General features: G+C 45.1%; 2 protein-coding genes across 2 annotated transcripts in view; one reads left to right on the top strand and one right to left on the bottom strand.

Moving 5' to 3' along the window:
- LOC106812241 overlaps positions 1-1,756 on the bottom strand; it is a 6,847-nt gene extending 5,091 nt beyond the window's left edge. Inside the window, exons 1-2 of the mRNA XM_014816071.1 lie at positions 1,654-1,756; positions 816-933 (exon numbers count right to left, since the gene is read on the bottom strand). Of these exons, the coding sequence (XP_014671557.1) occupies positions 816-933; positions 1,654-1,756 (221 nt within the window). The remainder of the gene's footprint in view (positions 1-815; positions 934-1,653) is intronic.
- A 5,868-nt stretch (positions 1,757-7,624) lies between these two features.
- Positions 7,625-17,165, top strand: LOC106812240 (DNA mismatch repair protein Msh3-like). The gene is made up of 9 exons (XM_014816070.1): positions 7,625-7,790; positions 9,768-9,959; positions 10,083-10,638; positions 11,726-11,910; positions 12,528-12,752; positions 13,242-13,424; positions 13,764-13,984; positions 14,307-14,475; positions 15,015-17,165. Exons 2-9 carry the CDS (start codon positions 9,872-9,874, stop codon positions 16,712-16,714), a joined length of 3,327 nt encoding a protein of 1,108 aa, XP_014671556.1. The 5' UTR covers positions 7,625-7,790; positions 9,768-9,871; the 3' UTR covers positions 16,715-17,165.
- The last annotated feature ends 4,213 nt before the right edge of the window (positions 17,166-21,378 follow it).

Genomic DNA, 21,378 nt, shown 5'->3' with positions numbered 1-21,378 from the left:
ACGGTGAAAAGTACAAGCACCATGGTGCCTCCTGATTCTGGTGGGGAGTCGGGGAACCATAAAATGTCATGGTAATATGTCGCTCCGTATTAGAAACGTTACATAAATCAATATGTGTTTAATCGATGTGCCCGTTTTTCCTGGGACTGGATTAGGTGGGGAACACTGGGTTATCACAACCGCGTGCACAGTCGGGAACCCCTTAGCTACAAAATTTGACGGTGAAGCGTTGTGCTCTTACAATAAGTCAAGCGTACTCAGCGTTTTTACACTGACGTGTGTGCAAGGTTCAAGGTGGCCCGTCTGGCATTACTGGGATCGCCACCTCCAATATCTGCACGCGTCCGTTTCTGCGGCTGCCCACTGTTTCCTTCATTTATCATAATTATTTGTGGTCTGGCTTATCCTTTTTCTTGATTTTCTCTCTTCGCCTGCTTAGCTAGCTTCCCTGTAATTGAATTCTGCTTGGCATTGCAAGAGAACTGGGTCCCAGGCCAATACCTATTGCAGTATGCGTCTCCCCGTGACGCCACGTTTAAGTCGGTTTTATGATGTTTTACTCCAGGCAATTACCTATGCCTACGTTACATAACAATACCATACATAGGACTATGACAGATCCCTAGATTGTTACCAAAGGGATGAGCCAATAGGTGTCCTTGAAAACGGGTTGCCTGCATTGCCCTAGTGCGCGATCGCTATAGGTCTGTATCATCTGAGTAAATGGGTTAGCTAGCGGGCTTTGTAACGCTAAACATTCCGTTCAGCTAACAACCGTAGACAGAGGCGCGAATGAATAGACAGATCTGCGTTACCGGTAGTTCGATGCATCTCTGCCACGACACACTAGCGGGTTAGCGGCGGCTGTAATAGTCGGCAGCGGACTTTCTAAGTTCTTGTAGTTGGTTTGACACGTGTGGCTTGGCAAAATATCTATGTGGAGATAGCACGATGCAGGTAATTAGGAGAGGATGACTCACCTGCCACGCTGCTGCTCAGTCGAGTAAGGTACGCTTGATGCTTTCTTCCTCCACGGTTGATCTTGTAAGCCTGCGCGACCGTATGGCGACGTAGGCTCTCTTTTATGGGAAGAGGGTATTGTTACAGGCGCGCGCGACACGCGTGCACCTCCCTTCACCAGGTCCTGGTGAGACGTCTGAGTGTAGCGCCAGCTGCCGTGTAGAAGGCCGCCAAGCGCTCTCTCCCCGCCATAGGTGCGCGTCGCCACGCAAGCACGGCTGGACCCGGGTGATAATGACCGCTGTAGAGTGAAAGAATCCACAGAGCGAATGAATTGTTATTGGTGACGGTGACCAGGCGTCCGTCGTGAGTGGCCGGCTCGTGAGTCTGCGTGTGTGGCTCTTCGCGTCATCGTACGCTCTCATGCTGCTGTGTGTTGGGTGCGTGTTGGTTTGTTGTATAGTGCGGCGCTCGCGCGCTTCGGTGTGCATGTATTTGTGGGGTGTTGCGCGGCGTGCGGTGGTTACTGCGTACGTGCGTCGCGCGCCAGCCCGCGCGTGTGCTGCGGCGATGGTTTTTGAGTTTCACCTTACCTTTTTATCGCCATGATGAGTGGCATGCAAATGTCTCAACATCGTCGTAGCAACCGGCCTTCGATGCCAGGCGTTTAGGCGCTTATCACTACTATCTGACCAGACCTGGAATCCGGCCCATCAATTGCCTCAGCGCTGTACTGCTTTGTCCCAAGTTTCTTGTTCGCGTGTAAACACAAGAGATATTTGGTGAAATGTGGCATGGAGATTATGGGTAACACCGATGAGCTTAAATTCTGTCCCGCCCGTGTAAGATTTTTATGACGCCAAACCAGCTCCAAGCAATCCAAATTGCCCGTGTGTAAAATAAGTGCGGTTTTGTGAAACGATACGCCGAAGAGGGATTTATAGATGGCGCGCAGATATTCCGTATATACATCCAGGCGCCGCCACGCCGCAACACAATCACGCACATACGACCGTAATTCACGGACACATCAAACGTTTACCACCGGACCCACACACAAACACGCGCGCGCGCGCGCACATCACACACCACACCCACACACGCACGCCGCACGCACCACACGTGCGCACACACAACACAAACCCTCACCCTCAATCACCGCTGTTCGCGCATCACTCACTTCACTCCACTCACGCACGCGACGCACACACTCACGCACGCACTTCACGGCCGCGCACACACACACACGTGCGCACACCACTTACTCCTCGCTTAATCCACGCGTGGCGCCTCACTCAACATGCACGCACCCCGCACTCACGCCACGGGCATCGCGCACACACAACACCCATACCTGCTGTCTCAATCCACACGCGTCTTGCGCCTCGATCACCTCGGCACGCACGCACGCACACACTGCACGCACGCACACTCACGGCACGCAACGCACGCCACCACTCACGGCGACCGCACACCGTTATTGTTTTTACTTTACCAGACTTAGCAGTGGCTGGGCCGGGAATGTGCGGTTTGTGGAGCTTTAAAGGTGTCAACTTTTCAGGAGCGGCAGCTTGCGCTTTAGCCGCCTCGCTAGCCGCACTATGCGAATGCGAGCTCTTCTCTCTTACGAACACTTTCTCAGGTCGCCACCGCGCTTCATCGTTAGCTGCCTGAATCAAAACTCTTACGCAGAAATTTATACACGTGTATTGCTTTCTCGCGTAGATGTTAGCGTCCCAATGCGAAAGATGTTTCAAGCAGATCAGACCGATTTTTTCAGTTAGGTGTAATGGTGTACATTGCAGAAATGTTGCATGGCATAATCTTTGCATGTACAATTAATAAATAGGCAATAATATTCATGTAGCGTTGTTAGTGTAACAACGTAACATGTAGAAAATAATTATCAGAAGGTTCTGGCCACGAGTAAAATTTACGCCGACTCACGTGACGGCACAAGCCGCGACATTTTTTAACGTTTTTTTTAAACCCGGGTTATTTACGCACCATTTTTGTGGAGATAGTGCTCTACACCACACCAACGTACTCATTGCTCGTGTGGACGCGCTATAGCTTTGGCCGTAATCTTAACTAAATGATTTATAATTCATTTTATCATCTCTTTCTGTTTCATATTACATAGACAGAAATTGTCAATAGTGGAAACGCTGGGACCTGAATTGAGGGTGATGATGCCCTTACCGTAAGGGGAAGTTCTGCAGCCTGTCCAGTTTTTCGGTATATCATTTATTCTAGTGCCATCAAACTGTAACAAGATTATTATATTTTAGCACACGTACGACTTTATCAACGTAACTAAAACTCGATAAATCAGCCATAATTAATATTATATTATTATATTTCTTAATAAATTACACTCACTTTCTGGCCCACCGATGTCTTTACTTGGCTGTTACACGGATGCCTTTGTGTATTAAGTCATGATTTTAACTGCTCAAGTTGGAAGAAAGACGCGTCTATTTGCAAGCAAACTGCGAGCTAGACGAAACTACGATACGGTTGCTGCCTTAGAACGTAACGCTGTGAACGTTAGATCATTGTTGATTGTTAATTGTTTCACTTTATCTGGCGATGTGCAACAGCTGATTGAGCGATAAGCTAGTTATTAGTTTCGTGTTTTTTTGATCAACGGTAGACTACCGGGAGTAGGTTGATTTTATTTATTACCTCTGGTTTTATGAGGAGATTAGAATGAGCGCGGATAGTCTTAACCCGAATTTTCAGTTGAACGGCGCGATTGCCCCAAACCTAAATAGTATTATTTTTTTTTCTGGGGGGGGGGACATCATAAGTATAAAACGTCATTAATACTTTTTTTAAATGACGTGTTCGATGCGTCGCTTCTCTGCTGAGCGACAAGAACCGATATTTTAGTGGTAGGACATTTTTCACAATCAGTAAATATAAACGAACAAAGTGCTAGATATAAACATAATATTCCGTAATAATGTATTATATCATGAACGAACTTGGCCAAGGCGATTCTTTGAGGACAACAAAGCATAGACTGTTTACTATATTATCTTGTTGGGCTGGACCGGATATAAAACCCCCAAAAATAAATAATTTTGAATATGACTCTATACGCTTAATTTTACACGAATTAAAAAATAAAAGTTTAAGAAATGGAAACTAGATCATTGAACCACAGTCACACAGACACGTACGCACCAACGCTGCACGCGCACACGCACGCACACACATATATTATCAGGAGTAAATAATCGCAAACCGTAAATTAATTAAATATACACCAAAACTATGGTGTGTATTCTGTTTCATAGATTGCGATTCAAATTTCATTCGATTGCCTTGGAATCGAATGATTCGGATTGATCATTTCAGATGCGTGAATGCGACATTTCGATGCGCTGATCGAATGCATCGACATGCATCATTCGATTCGACGGATCGAATCATTCGATTCACGCACTCGAATCATTCGATTCACGCATCGAATCATTCGACTGTCCTACGCATTGAATTCATCTCGAATGCATCATTCGATTGGCGATGAATCGTAATGATTCGAATGCGTCGAAATCGAATGATTTCGATGGCGTGATCCGAATGATTTCGTATGCGTGGAAGTCGAATGAAATGCTTCGAATCATTCGATTCGCGCATCGGATAATCATTCGATTCGCGCATCGAATCATCGATTCACGGAGTCGAACATCCGATTATCACGCAGTCGAGATCATGTCGATTCGCTCATTACGATGCCGTGAATCGAGTGATGATTCGATGCGGGCGAATTGAATGTTATTCGACATTGCATCGATTCGATTGTCACGCATCGAATCTTTTGGATTCACTGCATGCGAATCATTTCGATTGCGCATCGAATCATTTCGATTCACGGCATCGATTGATGCATCAAATGATTCGATGCTGTTGAATCTCGAATGATTCGATGGTGAAATCGACATGATTCGCAAAAAATGAGATAGAATTGGGAATCGAATGCATTCGATTGCGGTTAATCGATGATTTCGATGGCGTGAATCTGAATGATGCATCGAGATCATTCGATTCCTCGCGTTTTTATCGAATCATTCGCATTACGCATCGAACATTCGTATTCACGCATCGAATCATTCGATTCACTTTCATCGGCTCATACGATGACATCATTTCGACTGCGTGATCGAATGATTCGGATGCGTGAATCGAAATGCATTCGATGCGTGACATCGAATGGATTCGATGCGTGAAATCGAAATGACTGCATCGAATCATTTCAATTCGCGCAATCGAATCATTCGATTCACGCATCGAATTGCATTGATGCATCATTCGATATCGCGTGAATCGAGATCATTTCGTATGCGTGGAATCGAATATTCGATGCATTCATTCGATTTCACGGAATCTGAAATGATTCGCATTCACGCACTCGAATGATTCGATTCACGCATCGAATGCATTCTCGATTCACGCATTCAGTTCGATGATTCGAGATGCACCATCAATTCGATGCGTGTGTAATTCGAGCTGCGATATTGATTCCGCTCGCGGTGAATCCCGAATCATTTCGATGCGTGAATCGAATGTTATGCAGTCGATATCATTCGAGCTCCCACCCTCCGCGCATCGAACTCATTCGATCACGCAGCGTCGATGATGCGTGCGAATTGATTCGATTGATTGTTGTGAATCGAATGATTCGATTGCGCTGTGCCGTCGATGCTCAATTAAGATATATCTGCTATCAGATTCGCAGCTCTCGCGGTGTATTTACTGCTGATTGAGATAAATCGAATGTTATATGTGATAAATCGAATGTTATATGTGATAAATCGAATGTTATATGCGATAAAATCAACCATAAAACAAAAATCGAATTATCGAAAAATCGACACAAACAACATGCCATACAAAACAGTACACACGAACGTAAAAGATTTTTGACATATATATCTATACTTGTACAGCACATATTTATTTATAAAAAGCAATACATATTATTCTCACTGGCCGTCTATTATGGTTGATTCACGTAGCTGTTAACTAAACAATCCAGTCTAGTATATCTGACGTGGAACACCTATTCTCGTCAGCACTTTCATCAAGAGTGGAATCACCCGCTCCCCTCAGTGCTGCTGTTCTTCTCTGCCTAGCAGTGCTTCGATCCCTTGTAACGTCTGTCAATGGAATGTACAATCACGTAGCTGCCATGATACAAATGAGTTTTTCTTTGCAGTATTAGTGACAATCTCTGTATATAAGTATTAATGTTATAAGTGATAAATCATAAGCTGTAAACAGCAGTACTGTAAAAAAATAATTGACGTTAATTGAATCACCTGTTGGTGTTAGAACTGTCGGACTGAGAACATCAGGTAGTGCAGTATTTGAAGTTAGAGGGGTTACACTTTCACATGCGGGTGATGATTTAACCATGTGCTTGCATTGACAAGGTGTTCTTGGCACAACTTGATCCAGTTGTTTTCCTGCACGGATAATTTATCAATAACTAATTGCATCACGTCATCAGGATACACTGGACTGTTTTGATTAAATTAAATAGGCTAACCCTGCCCGATGTCCACTTTTAACCTCGAACTTTCTTTATCAATATGTGTACGCTCTATTACAACATATTGAGTTTTAAAAAGTGAACTAAGAACTAATTAAGGAAAGTCCAAGCTAAATCAATAATGTAGGTTGTAGTAGATGATTATTACGTATTATCCTCCTATTATGGGTTGTTAATCAACTTACTTTGATCAAATTCATGGCAAGGGTTGTTGGATGTAAATTGTTGAATTCGTTGTGGTGTACAAGGAAGTGGTGTCAAGTGAGTGTGATGTAGCATAGCCAGTGGCAGTTGTGGAGTTGAACATGGGTGAGTGTCTGGAAAGGCTGAAGCAGTAAAGTAATTGTTATTGAAGAGTAAAATATTATATATATTGAATATTTTCCCACCGTTCATCGATAGAACCTACAACAGGACACGGTTATTTTTGGATGACTGTAAGTGTAACTGTAACGCACAGTGTAAACGCAAGTGTCAGAGCAGGTAGAAATCAGATAGAATGAGGTGAATCAATGAATACAGAATAGGCCTATTATAATCATGTACCCAGTAACAGTTTTCTGACTGTTGCAAACCAGGACACGCAAATTTTAACTAATAATAGTAACTTGTAGAAACCAATAGTAACTTATAACCAAAAGTAAATACCAACTATAATGCAATGCCAAAGCCAACGGCTGATCATACTTACGCTGAGAGAGTCTATGTCCCCCAGGGTACTGCCGGAACGTACCCTGGGTACGGTCCGGTATACCGGAACGTACCCGGGTACCAGAGCATATCATATAAATCAACGTGATTTATATGCTCTGCTGGTACTATCTAATATGCCGGACCGTACCTCGCCTACTCCACTAACGGGTCTAGGGAGTTGCCTACTCCACTAACGAGTCTAGGGAGTCGCCTACGCCTACTCCCTAACCCTAACCCTAACGCTAACCATATCAGATAGTTACCAGGGTACGTTCCGGCAGTACCCTGGAGGACATAGACCCACAGACTAACGGATGTATCCGTTAGTCTGTGATAGACCCTATGAGCCTTACTTACGTGTACCAGGTACAACGGCCACAGGTTGGCCTCTGTTTGCTGCAGGACTCGCTATGGATTGGCTCTCTATGTCTGGCACAGTGAGGAGCTGCATAGGTCTGTGGACCGTTTGTGATATCAAAGGTGTTGCAGGAACGCACACACTAAACGGAGAATCCATAACCCTGTTCTCAAACAAGAGTTCAATGCCTAAGAACCCTAAATACAACTTTACAAGGTAATTTATTGTGGTCCGCTATGAAGAAATCTACTAAAAACATTAGGCGCTACCTGCGCAACTGTAGAGGGCAGTGAGAGCGCGACTAACGTGATCAAGTGGCGCCAAACTAAACCAGACTGACTGACTAAACTATTGTGAAAGGTTACGATAAAGATTGTTATGATTCTTATATTGGCTACTTAGTGGTATATGTACGTGATTGTTCATGATCTTTGATAATAAGTTCAAGTTATAAAATGCCGCTCTGTAGTTACTATTATATGTTCATGGTTAATTAGCACGGGCCATATAAAGTCGAGCTTGCCAAGCGCGCGGCAGGTAGGCCTAGCTCCCGGTGGGGTCACTATATATGCCGGTATTACCCCATGTGCGTTCTCACTAAAAGTAAAAATAATAGGCCCCCTAGTGCGAACTGCACATTGGAAAACCCTACCCCCTATTGCAGACACAATTGAAGAATACCACCCCCTATTGCATACACAATGAAAGAGCAAGACTGCCAAGAGTCCTACCCGGACCCCTACCCCCTATTGCGAGGTCTTGCAGACAAGTGGAGGGCAAAGAGTGGAGGGAATGGAGGGGGCCCGTGAGGGGGGCCTACTGCGGGCGCGGTGCTTGACTTGAACGATCCCGAGGGCTTATTGCGGGATTAGCTTTGTAAAGGGGTGCCTATTTGCTCTCGCGCGGGCCCGCTTTAGAAGTTGAAAAACACGTACCCCCTAACCCGCAAAATTTGGAACGCACATGGGGTAATACCGGCATATATAGTGACCCCCCCCCGGGGCCTATAGCTATCATCACGAATATGAATATGATCATGTAGTTGAACTTGTAGGCCTATATGCCTATGGGGTATATTTATGTGTCAGTGAGCGCAGCAGCAATGGCGGCGGCGTGTGTTTACAGATGAAACGCTTCAAGTGCCTGTGGGTCATTCCATTGGGTTGGGGAACATTGCGTATGCAGCACTATATAACATTTGAAGTTGCTTTTAAGATGCGTATGTATGTTTTTATGTATGTATGTATGTATATGTATGTATGTATTATGTATGTATGTATGTATGAACATTATGAACAAGTATGTGACTATGTCATTATAACCGGCTGTAGCTTGTGACAAAGTCAAAACCTAAGCTTCAATCAAAGCAAGACCAAACTCGCTGCCAGTGCATTGCCATTGGACAAAATTTCACTGTTAAAAAAAACCGACAAATGATGGTGTCAGGAGTTGTATTTGTAAAAATATGTGTGACATGTGGAAACTATGAAAAGAAGTATTTCGTTTCATATTAACAATGCATATTTCAAAATTTTCTTATGGTTTTACGTTCGAGAAATACCCCAAACCTCTCCAGACTGAGACTTCATGAAAAACTACTTTCACTGTCTGAAAATCCCAAACACATCAGCTGTGATCGTAAAAAAAAACAACCACTTCGACGTAACTTCTATGGTGTCAACACATCGCAAATTGTTACGTCCATTCACGCAGGTGTAAGTAGTTACTTCCACGAAGAAAAAAATGTAACATATCATATTTAATTTGTTGTTATTGTAGTTGAGTTGTAAGTTTGATTGTATGAAAATAATTTTTAGAAAATCCAGTTTCTAAAAAATTGATTGGTGTTTGTGCAAAAATACACCAACTGGTGGTGTCAGTCGAAATTTTGTTACGTTGGAGCGCCATGACAGTTCTGTGACAGGCCATTATGTATGGTACACTGACAAATTTCCTGTACACCTACAACATATAATTGTTTCTAAATTTTAAAGTGATAGTTTTCTTATTCGAAAATATAGATAGATTTACTTTTTGAACATTTTCAAAATTTCACTATCATGTCACACTTTGTTCCCAACCTGATGGAATGACCAATGCTACACGGTGACACATTATTCTGAATTCGGCTCACCAATGTACGTACTTCTGATTTCAGGTGTGGTTTCATTCTTTATGGTTTGTTATTTTCAGATATACAGACAACATTCAATATCGTGGATACAAATCATCAATGCAATGGTTATGATTATTGAGATCTGATTCTAAATTGTAAAAAAAATACGAAAACAGTCAACATGCCAAAGCAAGCAAATATATCACATTATTTTAAAGTGCGTACGTCTAATGTTCCTTCGAATAAAACTTGTTGTTCGGCTAAATCAGGTAAGTCTCACTACTCGTTGTCTATTATATTTTGTTGTTGAATTGTTACATTAACTATACTGATTACATTAATATAACTTCCAGTTAAAATTAAGATACTCCCACGAATTACCTGTTTTATAGATGGCGTAAAGAAAGCCCAGCATGTAGTGCCAGGCAAGACTACAGAAGCAGCACCGGATAGTGTAAAGAAGTGTGTCCACAATGAACCTGCTCGTAAGAAGAGGAAGGTAGAACTTATCGAACTGGAGAAAGGAGATGAGTTGCCAACGAATACTGATACAGTTTCACCAGCAATGTCAGCTAATGCGCCACCTAACGAAAGATTAGTCTGTTCTTCTACCTTGATGAAATTAGAAACGTTCGTAGCTAATCAGAACAATGTTAGGGAGAAAAATGACGATGTACCGGACATTTTAGAAGAAGGCATTTTACGCTCGCATACAGTTTGTGAGTCTGGCAAATCTTTGACATCACATCTAGAAACATATTCACGGAATCGCAATGTTAGTCCAGACTCTACCAGTCCAAAGCTTGGCGATAGTTCAACACTGACAGACGATGGAACTCGGCTTCCAGGCCGAAATTTAAAATACACACCGTTGGAACAACAGATTGTTGCTATCAAAGAAAAACACCCAGGTACTCTCCTCATGGTGGAATGTGGCTACAAGTACAGGCAAGTGGCATGTTTACTTTTTGTTAGCTCATCTGACATAGTCAGATGCAGCTTGTAGAATCGCATGATCGTCCGTCCGTCCGTGCGTCCGTCCGTCCGTCCGTGCGTCCGTCCGTCAACAGTTGGGCACAAATCTTAACCGCTCGACGTACGGTCACGATATTCGGGACGTGGGGGGGTAATCCGAAAACGAGTTGGGATGTCGAAGCTGGGGGTCAAAGGTCAAAGGTCAAGCGGTGTAAAATAAGGGGGAACATTCACTCCTTAACTTAAGGTATAGGGAGGAAATGCAGAATTGCGGCACAAATCTAAACGGCTCGACCTAGGCTCGTGATAGTCGGTGTATAGCATCATGGTAGGAAAAGCCATCACTGTGCCGAAATTGGAGGTCACAGGTCAAAGGTCAATGGGCACAGGGCAGATTTTAGACATTTTCTGAGGACATGGTCTGACGGAGCAATTGAAAAACTTTTTTGTTTCAGCAGTGACCTACCATTTTTATGGCTTTATTGAAAGGACCATGAAATGTGCTTTCCACTGACGTGCGAAGAGTAAGTGTCTGATAACCTTTTGACCCTCAAGAGGAGGGATTTAAACATGGATTTGTTGACTGTTAACAAAGGAGTGAACTGCTTTTGCTATTAGAGCCCCCACTTCCCACCCTCCCCCTTCCCCCTCCCTCACCCCCTCCCCCTACCCTCCATCTGCGATAGTGGGCGTGTCCTAACAATGATGTGTACGCAACTGCGTGTCTGCATATCTGCGCGTAACAAATGTGGTACTACGCACGACTGAAATTTTACGTATATAATCGTAGCAACAGACCTCAGATGAGCCCAGACGCTTTGCGGCTCTTGTTACTTAATAAACTGATGTATATTTCTGCTTTTACCTAACTTCCTATATTTTTTCTACAACTAATAACTACTTATTGAATGCACAGTGTTCACACAAAGTGTATTTCTTATAGTTTTTATTGCCTCGTGGTTGCTTGTTAACTTGATTAAGTGCAATGCTCACGCATGCGCACTATTTAAAATGGTATGTGCAATTTGAAACTGTCCTAACTATATAAACATGTTTGTAGGTTTTTTGGCACTGATGCTGAGATTGCTGCGAAAGAGCTCAACATTTTCTGTCACCTCGACCATAACTTCATGACTGCGAGCATTCCGACGCATCGGCTGTTTGTACACCTGCGCCGCCTGGTGGCAGCCGGCCACAAGGTTGCCGTCGTCAAGCAGACGGAGACCTCGGCTCTCAAGGCGGCAGGTGTGTTGTCTTAGGCAACGATAGCAGTGATCGTATGGAAATATCAGAAGTGAATAATAATAGATTCTATTATTATTCACTGCTGAAAATATGTATATATAGAGATCATCTTAGAATCTAGGCCTTTGTTTTGCAGCTTTTGGGATGCTTTTCTTCAGAAAATGCCTCCAAAACCCATCTTGCATTCTATATGCTAAAGCTCGATGTGGTGGATATTGCTATAGCTATGATTTTATTAGATAAAATACAGTATATTATACAACTCATTAGAATACCCTATAGTATATACTATATATAGCCAATGATTGTGAGGAGGGCTTAAGAAATACATGGAATTTGAGAGCTAAATATAGAAAAAAGCAAGGGAGCAACTTTTTTACGGTAATGCGGAGGGCTATTTTGCAATCAAACCTTTTTTTCAGATTACTACCTTCTATTTTTATGATGCATCTGTTGCATCAGAGCGTTATATTAGTCGTGAAATACGGTATATTAATCCTGACATGTTCGTGCTGACTTTTTAGAAACATTTGGTGCTAATACTGTTAGAGCTATAGTTAATGTAAGAGAGTCATCTATCTGTGAAGTAGTTCGGATCAATGTGAGTCTTTTTGCAGGTGACACCAAAAGTTCCCTCTTTAGCAGAGAGGTGTCAGCAGTGTACACGAAATCTACACTTCTTGGTGAGGATGTGAATCCGCTGTCTCAGGGCGCGTACTCTGACGAGGAGAGCAGAGATGACTTGCTGCCTCCTGCAAACTACCTCATGTGCATCAACGAATGCATCATTGTTGGTTCAAAGCTGCACAGCATTTCAGTCGTAGCTGTCCAACCCGGCACAGGTGATTGTACTCTGTTTTACATTATACTTAATAGTAATTGTGGAATTTTTAAAGGTTTCTTTGGGGAAATAATTAATAGATGTTAAAGGTAAGTTGTCTTGGTGCCTCTACAAACTACTGAACTCAAAGCACTGTCTTGGTGCCTCTACAAACTATTGAACTCAAAGCACTAATTTTCTTGTTCTTAAACATTTTTAATTCCACTTCTGCATATAGAATAGTGATCATTTTTATACTGCCTATTAAATTAATATGTTATTCAAGCATACATGATAACAGTTGAGCAACAAATGAACTACCATTTTAAAATTAATATTTAATCAACTAGATCCTGACAAAGGTAAATGTAATCGCAAGTAAATATTATGTGATACTCTCCTAGTGCAAAACTAATCTCTGTAGTTAACAAGAAGACCCACGTCAGTTTGCGATAGTGTTTGGCTGGTTAGCGAGATTTGTTTACCATTGTTCTTCACTTTGTGTTGTTAGGCGACATTGTTTACGACGAATTTGATGACGAGAGAAGCTGCAGTCGTCTGCTTGCCGTCATCTCGCACATACAGCCGGTCGAGTTCCTATTGCCGGAAGCACTGAGTGCAGATGTCGAAAATCTTGTGAAGGGCATCTCGGCGTATACGGGAGATGAACACCCTCGTGTCGAGAGACTACCCGGTAATGGCTCGATATCGTCTGGAAAGTAGCCTGTCCGATTGCGTGCCTGGTTCTAGATTGAATTTATTCAGAGTGGCTTACACCTGCTTTTGAAAGTGTAATATCACTGTAACCTTTTTCGAGGGGACTATAAACCCTCAATCAGAGGGGATTGGATAAGCTCACAACATGGAGATTTTTGCAAAGTTGCCATCTATCAAGCTACAGCTGATACTATGAACAACTAAACACGTTGTTTCACGTCGTGTATTCTGCAGTTTTGCTTATGGCACCATAATTAACACTAGGTCGCCATAACATTCGAACCACGTAGTATCGTTTTTTTCACGTGCATTGCAGGTGCTGCATTCGTACCTGAAAGTTCTGAACAAGTGGACAGCTTCAACGCAGGCCGGTGCGACCAGCTTCCCGATGGTGTGGTCAAGTGCCTGACAGCAGTCGCACAGTATTTAAAGGAGTTCAATCTCGACACAGTGTTAAAGCTCTCGTGCAACATGCGACATTTCTCTGAGAGCACCGACCACATGAAGTTAAATGCACAGGCCCTCTGTTCGTTAGAGGTGTGTACGGGGCCGTGTTCACTGTTATCAACGCTGTTGCGAGCCTACTAACCGTATTATCTCATGGAAGGGTTTCGGGAATTTTATTTAGAAACCTCGTAGTAATAAACAGGAGGATCATAGAATGCCATCTTGTCTATATTCCCAACTAGGACGTCTCACAGAATTTAAACCATCTATTGGAAATATAATAAGCCACGACAGACAAGAGGTTTCGTGGAAACTAAAAGTTGTCTATATGGACAAAAAGCATCAATCGTAATTATTGCAATTAGGGGGCAATTAAATGAGAGGTAAATTGCGTAATCAATTTTATTTCTAGATATTTCAGAACAGTACGGATCACAGGGTGCAGGGTAGCTTGCTGTCGGTGATGGATCACACCAGGACAAAGTTCGGTAGCCGCCTGTTTAAACACTGGCTCTCTCAACCGCTCTGCGACATTAAGAAGATTGAGCAGAGGCAGGATGCGGTTGCTGAAATTATAGCAGGTATTCATTCTCATCCTACTACGTTTTTCAGACGAGATATTGGAATATCTATGCACACGTGTAGAAAGTCAAAGGAAATTAAAGGCTCGATTTATTGACGTTGCATCGTGCATAGAATCTGTCGACATTATCAAAGAGAGAATGATCTCATGTACAGAAACGTGCAACTAGAAATGTGCACATATGGTATACAGACACATAAGCTAGTGCATTTGCGTGACGTGAAGTGCAATCCTGTGGTTTTCAGTATCGTTTTACTGGAATCTAGTAGTAGTATCTAGTAGTTATAGGAGTAATGATTGCTTATGGGGGGGGGGGGTCGCCAATTGCCACGTGTACCACTGGGGTGATCCTGTTGTTAAACCTGTGTTAGCTGCCGTCTCTATAGAATGGACACCTGGCTATGAAGGTTATAGTTTGGGGCATTTCCTCTGATTGGTAATTGTACGATAAAACCACCTCTACGGAACGGACACCTGTTTGTAAAAGAAGCCTTCGTCGTGCGACCTTTACAACCAGGTTTGACTCTCTCTCTGCAGGTAACTGCGGGGTTATCGTCGAGCTAGCGGCGCTACTCGGGAAGATGCCGGACGTCGAGCGAGGTCTCTGCAACATCTACTACCAGCGCTGCTCGACGCTAGAGTTCCTCTCCGTCGCGCAGTCCCTGCAGCGCGTCGCCGCCGCCGCGCACGCCGACGACGCCCCGCGCTCGCCGCTGCTGCGTGACATCGTCGCGCAGCTCCCCGCGCGCCTCGCCGGCGTCGGCGACCACCTCGCGGCGATCGACGCGGCGGCGGCGCGGCGCGGCGACAAGCTGCGCGTGTTGCGCGCGGCCGACGCGACGCCGGCGGTCGCGGCGACGCGCGGGGCGATACGCGACGTGGAGACGGAGCTGGTCGCGCACCGCCGCGAGATCCGCTACATCCTGCGCATGCCCGCGATCGACTACGTCACCGTGTCGGGCGCCGAGTACCTCGTCGAGGTCAGGAACTCGCTGCTCGCGTCCGTGCCGGCCGACTGGACGCGCGTCGGCGCGACGAAGGCCGTCACGCGCTTCCGCAGCCCGACAGCGGCGCGGCTCCATGGCCGCCTGTGCGCGCTGCGCGAGCAGCTGCACGTCGACTGTGGCGCCGCCTGGCGGGAGTTTCTTGCGCGCTTCGGCGCAGAGCACGGAGCGAACCGGGTGGCGGTGCGGCGGCTGGCCGAGCTCGACTGCTTGCTGTCGCTCGCCGAGACGGCGCGGCAGAGCGGGTACGCTCGCCCGCTGATGGTCGAGCACGGCCCCGTGCTGCACTTCAAGGCGGGCCGGCATCCCGTCGTCGCCGCGGCGATGGAGGCCGCGGGCCGCGCGTACGTCGCGAACGACGCCGACCTGGACGCGGGCGGGCGGCGCTGCGTCGTCGTCACGGGCCCCAACATGGGCGGCAAGAGCTCGTACGTGCGGCAGGTGGCACTCGCGTGCATCATGGCGCAGGTCGGCTCGTGGGTGGCGGCGCGCGCCGCCGTTGTCGGCGTCGTCGACGCCGTGCACGTGCGCATGGGCGCGCGCGACGCCATCCTGCGCGGTCAGAGCACGTTCATGCTCGAGCTCGCCGAGACGGCAGAGATCCTCGCCAGCGCCACCTGCCGGTCGCTCGTCGTGCTCGACGAGCTCGGCCGCGGCACGAGCACGCACGACGGCGCGGCGATCGCCACGGCAACGCTGCGATACGTCGCCACGGAGCTGCGATGCCTGACGCTGTTCGTGACGCATTACCCGCACGTCGCCGCGCTCGAGACGAGCCTCCCGCACTGCATCGCCAACTACCACATGGCGTTCATGCTAGAGGGCGACACCGGCAACGACGACGGAAATAGTGACGATGGCAGCGACGACGATCGCGGCAATGACGTTGACGAGGGCGATGGCGGTGGTGAGGATGGATGCGGCGGTAGCGACCTTAGCCTCTCAGGCTGGCAGCAGCGAGCCAGGGGAGGTGGCAATGGTCGGCCGGCCGAGGTGACGTTTCTCTACCGTCTGACGGCGGGCGCGGCAAGCCGCAGCTACGGCCTCAACGTTGCGAGGCTGGCCGGCATTCCGGCACGCGTCCTCCGCGCCGCGCACGCGCGCGCCGCCCGGCTGGAGGAGAAGGTGGAGTGCGATCGCTGCGAGAGGGCGCTGTTCCGCCGCCTCTGCGTCGACGACGCGCCGCCGCCACTGCAGCTGTTACGAGAAATCCAGAGTCGGCCTGTGCGCTAGTGTGATGCCGCACGTGATTAACTCGCGCTCCTTTCCCCAGAGATGCGCAGACGCAGCGCGCGGACGGTCGGGCGGGCTGAAGAATGCAACTAGAGAAGGGATCGATAATCGCCGCGGCACCGGCGTGTGCACAAGTGCCGTGGTTTCCATTCTCGTTTGCAGAGTGCGTCTCTGAAAGTAAGATGATGTCTACAGCAGTAAACCAGCGTGGTTGCTATGTCTTGTGTACTTTTGTTACCTTGCGGTAAATCGCGTGTGTAGGGCATGTAAATCTACATAAAATGGTTTTTGAGAGAAAAGTTTTCGCAAGTTTGCCTCAAAACGTCCCTTTGTCGATGGAAATGTTTGACATGGTGCTCCTCTGACTTGTAATGCCTTAAGGATACTCTCAAGGTTTTAGGAAATTTTGTATCGATTTTTCGTTTTCAACTTTATTCGATGCCTAACACTATGTGCCATCTGTGTACATGCTCATTTCTCCGTATAATGGTACATGTGAACTGTCAGAGCATTTTGCTTGCCCGCGTACATGTGTAGTGAGCCGTGGCTGACGTCAGAAAAACGCTGATTTCTCCGTTCCAATTTCTGACTTAGTAGTCGATGTATAAATGGATATTTCTCTGTGATTACAACTCGGAATAATTTAATGTTACACTCGTTTTAATGGTAACATATTGCTGTAAAAAAGCGCGTCAGGGATTGTTATTAAATGCCGTATTTTATGAGATGTCTCTTTATTCGCAAAAATTTTAAATTCAAACGTGCGACTTGAAATTTAGGCAGTTTTTAAAATTTTTCTCAGTAAATATGAAACTTAAAGAAAAATCCTGATGCGCTATTTTGGTACATATTGTGCTTAACATGTGGTGAAAATTTTGTATCCTCACTCTTTCTGGTAATTGAGAAATATCCAAAATACCATTTTTGTTGTTGTAACATAATTAGGTGCTGGAAATTTCATGAAATTGTTTGCCTTGAGCATAGAGATATATCTCCTCTATAAATAAAACAAGTGATTGATTCGATTCATTCGTCAATAAACGTTTAATCTTCATTAGTGCAATACCAGTTAAATCCTTAAATGTTTTAAAACAAACAATTGAAGGCGGCAGTTGTCTTGCCTGAAATAAGTTTAATTTGACCTGTGTGTCGCCACTGTATATGAGTGTCGTGTACTTGAATATATGTGTGCGTGCGTGCGTGCGTGCGTGCGTGCGTGCGTTTATGCACGTCTGCGTGTGCGTGTTGCCGTGGATGGTGGTCAGAGATTGTTCTAGCATACCACCTCTGATTATTACCGGCTGATTATATGCGACTACAGTTGAGTAGCGGTTATTCGGCCTAGACGGCACCTATAGGTGGTCGGATAAAAAAAAATGTTTGATAGTGCGAAAACGGGTGTTAAGACGAAACAAATCGCAGATTAATTACGGAGTTATAAGTATTGCTTAAAGTTAGAGCGATTGTTTAGAGTTAAGTTTGTTTTACAAATTTGCTTAGTCAAGCAAACAAAATCACGTATATAACCTTCAGAGACAAAGCATCGTAGGTTTGGGAAAAGGAGTATGCATGCGCGCACAGTACAGCACTTCAGGACACATGTAGCAGCTAGGGTCCGCGCGTATTTCGTATTTTAGAGAATCTAGACACTGTTCTCATATAACTGTTTCTGAAATATCATGATGAAGTCACGTAATCGTCTTTGCACTTAGTCGGTGAGCACTGCCCGTGTAATGGATTAGTTCCCATGTGTTAGGTTAAGGTTGTATGTATAGTGCGTCACTGTCGGACTTGCGGTGTCGTGTTCTAGCCTTTGGCTGTATTAATGGGATCGCTGTGCTATACCTCTGTGCCGCATAACTCGTCCTATAGAGAAAAGTATAAATAGATTTTTCGTCTTATTCGTATAAATTCGTGTGCTGAACAAGTGCAGTAAAACGACGCCGCATTGTGAGCTCTTGTATGATGGTATGATTTTTTTACCTCACCTTGACATCGTCAAGATGAGCTATTGCCATGGGTCGGCGTCCGCCGTACGTCCGTCCGTCCTTCCGTCAACATTTAATTGGCTACGGTCAACGATAACTCAGGAACCGTTTGACCCACATGTTTGAAATTGGGTATAGTTGTTACTGCTATGGGAGAGGTTTGAACGTTCTATTTTGGAGCACGCCAGTCGACGTACTTTCGAGCCACGGCAATTTTTTGGCAAAAATGGAAATTGCCATTAGTCAGTTCAGGTTCAACGGATTTTGCTCATTTTTGGTATGTGAATAAATAAGGGCTGGCCCCAAAACGTATAACAAGGGTTTTGATATTTAAAAGAAAATTATGCCAAATTAGGTAGGTTTTGGCAATTATATAGCATATTATATAGACACGCAGATAACAGTCTGTGGTGTCACACTCGTCTGCGTTCGTTTTACAAGATTTCATTAACAATATCTTTATGCAAAAGTTAGTATTTCCTCTCCACCCTGCTGATAAAACGTCTATATTAGAGTAAAGTTTTTACAAAACATGTCGTGAACGCATAACCATTATTTCGAACGCCATCCGCTAAGAAACATCAAAGCGGGTATAAGCGTCATCTACCGTCACAAATTGTGATTCATTTTGGTTTATAAATTATTATTGCGATATACAGATGGCAACCGTGTGCTACCGCCTAGAAAAATTCATACGAAGTAAACATTTCCATCAACCAATTAACCTTTGAGAAAAGTTGTGCTATGGGCAGGGAAACACCATTGTCACGTGGTATATAGCAGCTACGTGGAATAAGCGTATCCTCTCAATCTTACACGTTACACATCGGGAGCTCCGCTTTTAGGCAGTGCCTAAATCTGAATATTATAAAAACGTTACCGTCTTGCTAGCGCCAAGAAACCGCGGCTTGCTGGGGTTATTTTTTTGGGGGGTTGCGATTTTGTAGTACATATGTTACTAGAAAGTAGTTATTTTATGCTAAGAACAATGAAGGAATGAATTAGAAGTAATTAATACCTTTAGTATAGTACCACTAAATACTGTTAAAACTGTGGTGGCTAAACTGCCCCCCCCCCACTCGGTGCACTTGTTCCCATTCACTCATTTGTGCCATTTTTGTGGTGAGCTACAGTGTCATTGACACTTTCATCTTAATTGCGTAGGAAAGTTAAAACTGGCCATTTGAGTGTTCGTCCAACAAATATATCGCGGATGTAGGGAGTTCAATAACAGAGCTCAGGGAGGTTAGCTCCCAGTTCCCAGTTCATTATTCGAATAAGGAACTAGTAACTAGGCAAATCAGTTACCAGTTCCCAGTTCCCAGTTCCTTATTCGAATAAGGAACTAGTAACTAGGCAAAGCAGTTACCAGTTCCCAGTTCCTTTTTCGAATAAGGAATTATAGTAACTAGGCAAAGCAGTTACCAGTTCCCAGTTCCTTATTGACAAGAAGGAATAAATAGGAACTAGTACTAGACGATCTGCCAGCCGCGGATATACGCGCGCGAAGCGCGAACAGCGCCGCCTCGTGGCGCCTTTTGATCCAATTCGCTGCCCTCTATGTAGAACTAACTACTCGAAGCCTCTGGTACTACAGAAAGCCGCATAATCGGTCAATTGAGGAGTTGTGGCGATTGCAGAGAGCCCTTTCGACTCTGCACTTAGGGCGAGAAATAAATCCCGAGTGCTCGTAATTGGTAGTTTTATGGTGGGCCGCTTTAGGTTTTCCTGTAGAAAAGCGATTTTCAATTTATTATAATTTACGCCCTGAACTTATTCTCGTACATATGGCGTCCCATAGATGGCGCGACGAGGCTCTCTTCGAGGGATTTTCACAGAATTTTCCACACCAGGGACCGGCGATTCGGCTTAGACTGCTGCGCGGTGGAGAGTTTCAGACGCTGACTAAATATAAACGTTGTGTGTAGCGAAAACAGACTTGGCCGAGTTAAGGTCGCGTACCAGTCTAGCTCGAATCGTCACGTCCCAGTGTAATTATCGTAGCCATCTAGGACCCCGCAGGCCTCAGTGATTGTATGTTGTTTAGACTGAGAACTGCCACTAGACGTTCTGTGGAAAAGCAGCAGCCGTATGTTTCTTATACCCCCCCATGCTGTGATGTGCGATGATGACGTCATACTGCAAGGATGTATATATATGGCACAGCAGAGTGCATAATACCATAGCCCTCTGCATAGAGCATACAGCATAGAGCATATCTTCTTTCGAATTCATACATACCCATCGATGTTTCATCCATCGATATATGATGCCAGGCCGTTGTACTGCGTGCAAGTGTAAGGTTCTTCCATGTCAGGAGTCGAAAGGAGGAAACGTGCATAGGTGAGACAACCTTCGAATAGTCTCGTAATAGTCTCCTAATAGTAGTCGTTAGAATAGTTTGACGTAACTGTGTACTACATTAAATGTTCACGTCTTTCTACATGTTGACAAAGAAAAGAACGTTCATACCGCACACATGTGTAAGCCTTGTATTGTTTGTTAGAGCACAGGCCCATGGAGGCTCAAGTTTCGAAAAACTATAAGTCTATATTAAGAGCGAAGCTATATTACCTGGCTCCGTACGTGCGAGGTTTTTATCAACCTCTTGACCCCGCGCTGCCCGTGGCGACGGCACGTCGTGCGAGCACGTGCATCTCCTCTCTAGCCCGTTTT

This window comes from Priapulus caudatus, unplaced genomic scaffold, assembly GCF_000485595.1.
Source record: "Priapulus caudatus unplaced genomic scaffold, Priapulus_caudatus-5.0.1 Scaffold626, whole genome shotgun sequence".
Lineage (NCBI taxonomy): Eukaryota > Metazoa > Priapulida > Priapulimorpha > Priapulimorphida > Priapulidae > Priapulus > Priapulus caudatus.
This window is presented reverse-complemented; position numbering and strand designations above follow the sequence as displayed.

Bases quoted from the DNA above. Each gene is read 5' to 3' on its own strand.
- LOC106812240 (XM_014816070.1), top strand. From the start codon at position 9,872: ATGCCAAAGCAAGCAAATATATCACATTATTTTAAAGTGCGTACGTCT. The intron at 10,639-11,725 runs GCAAGTGGCATG...ACATGTTTGTAG, and splicing joins GAATGTGGCTACAAGTACAG to GTTTTTTGGCACTGATGCTG. The intron at 12,753-13,241 runs GTGATTGTACTC...TTGTGTTGTTAG, and splicing joins AGCTGTCCAACCCGGCACAG to GCGACATTGTTTACGACGAA.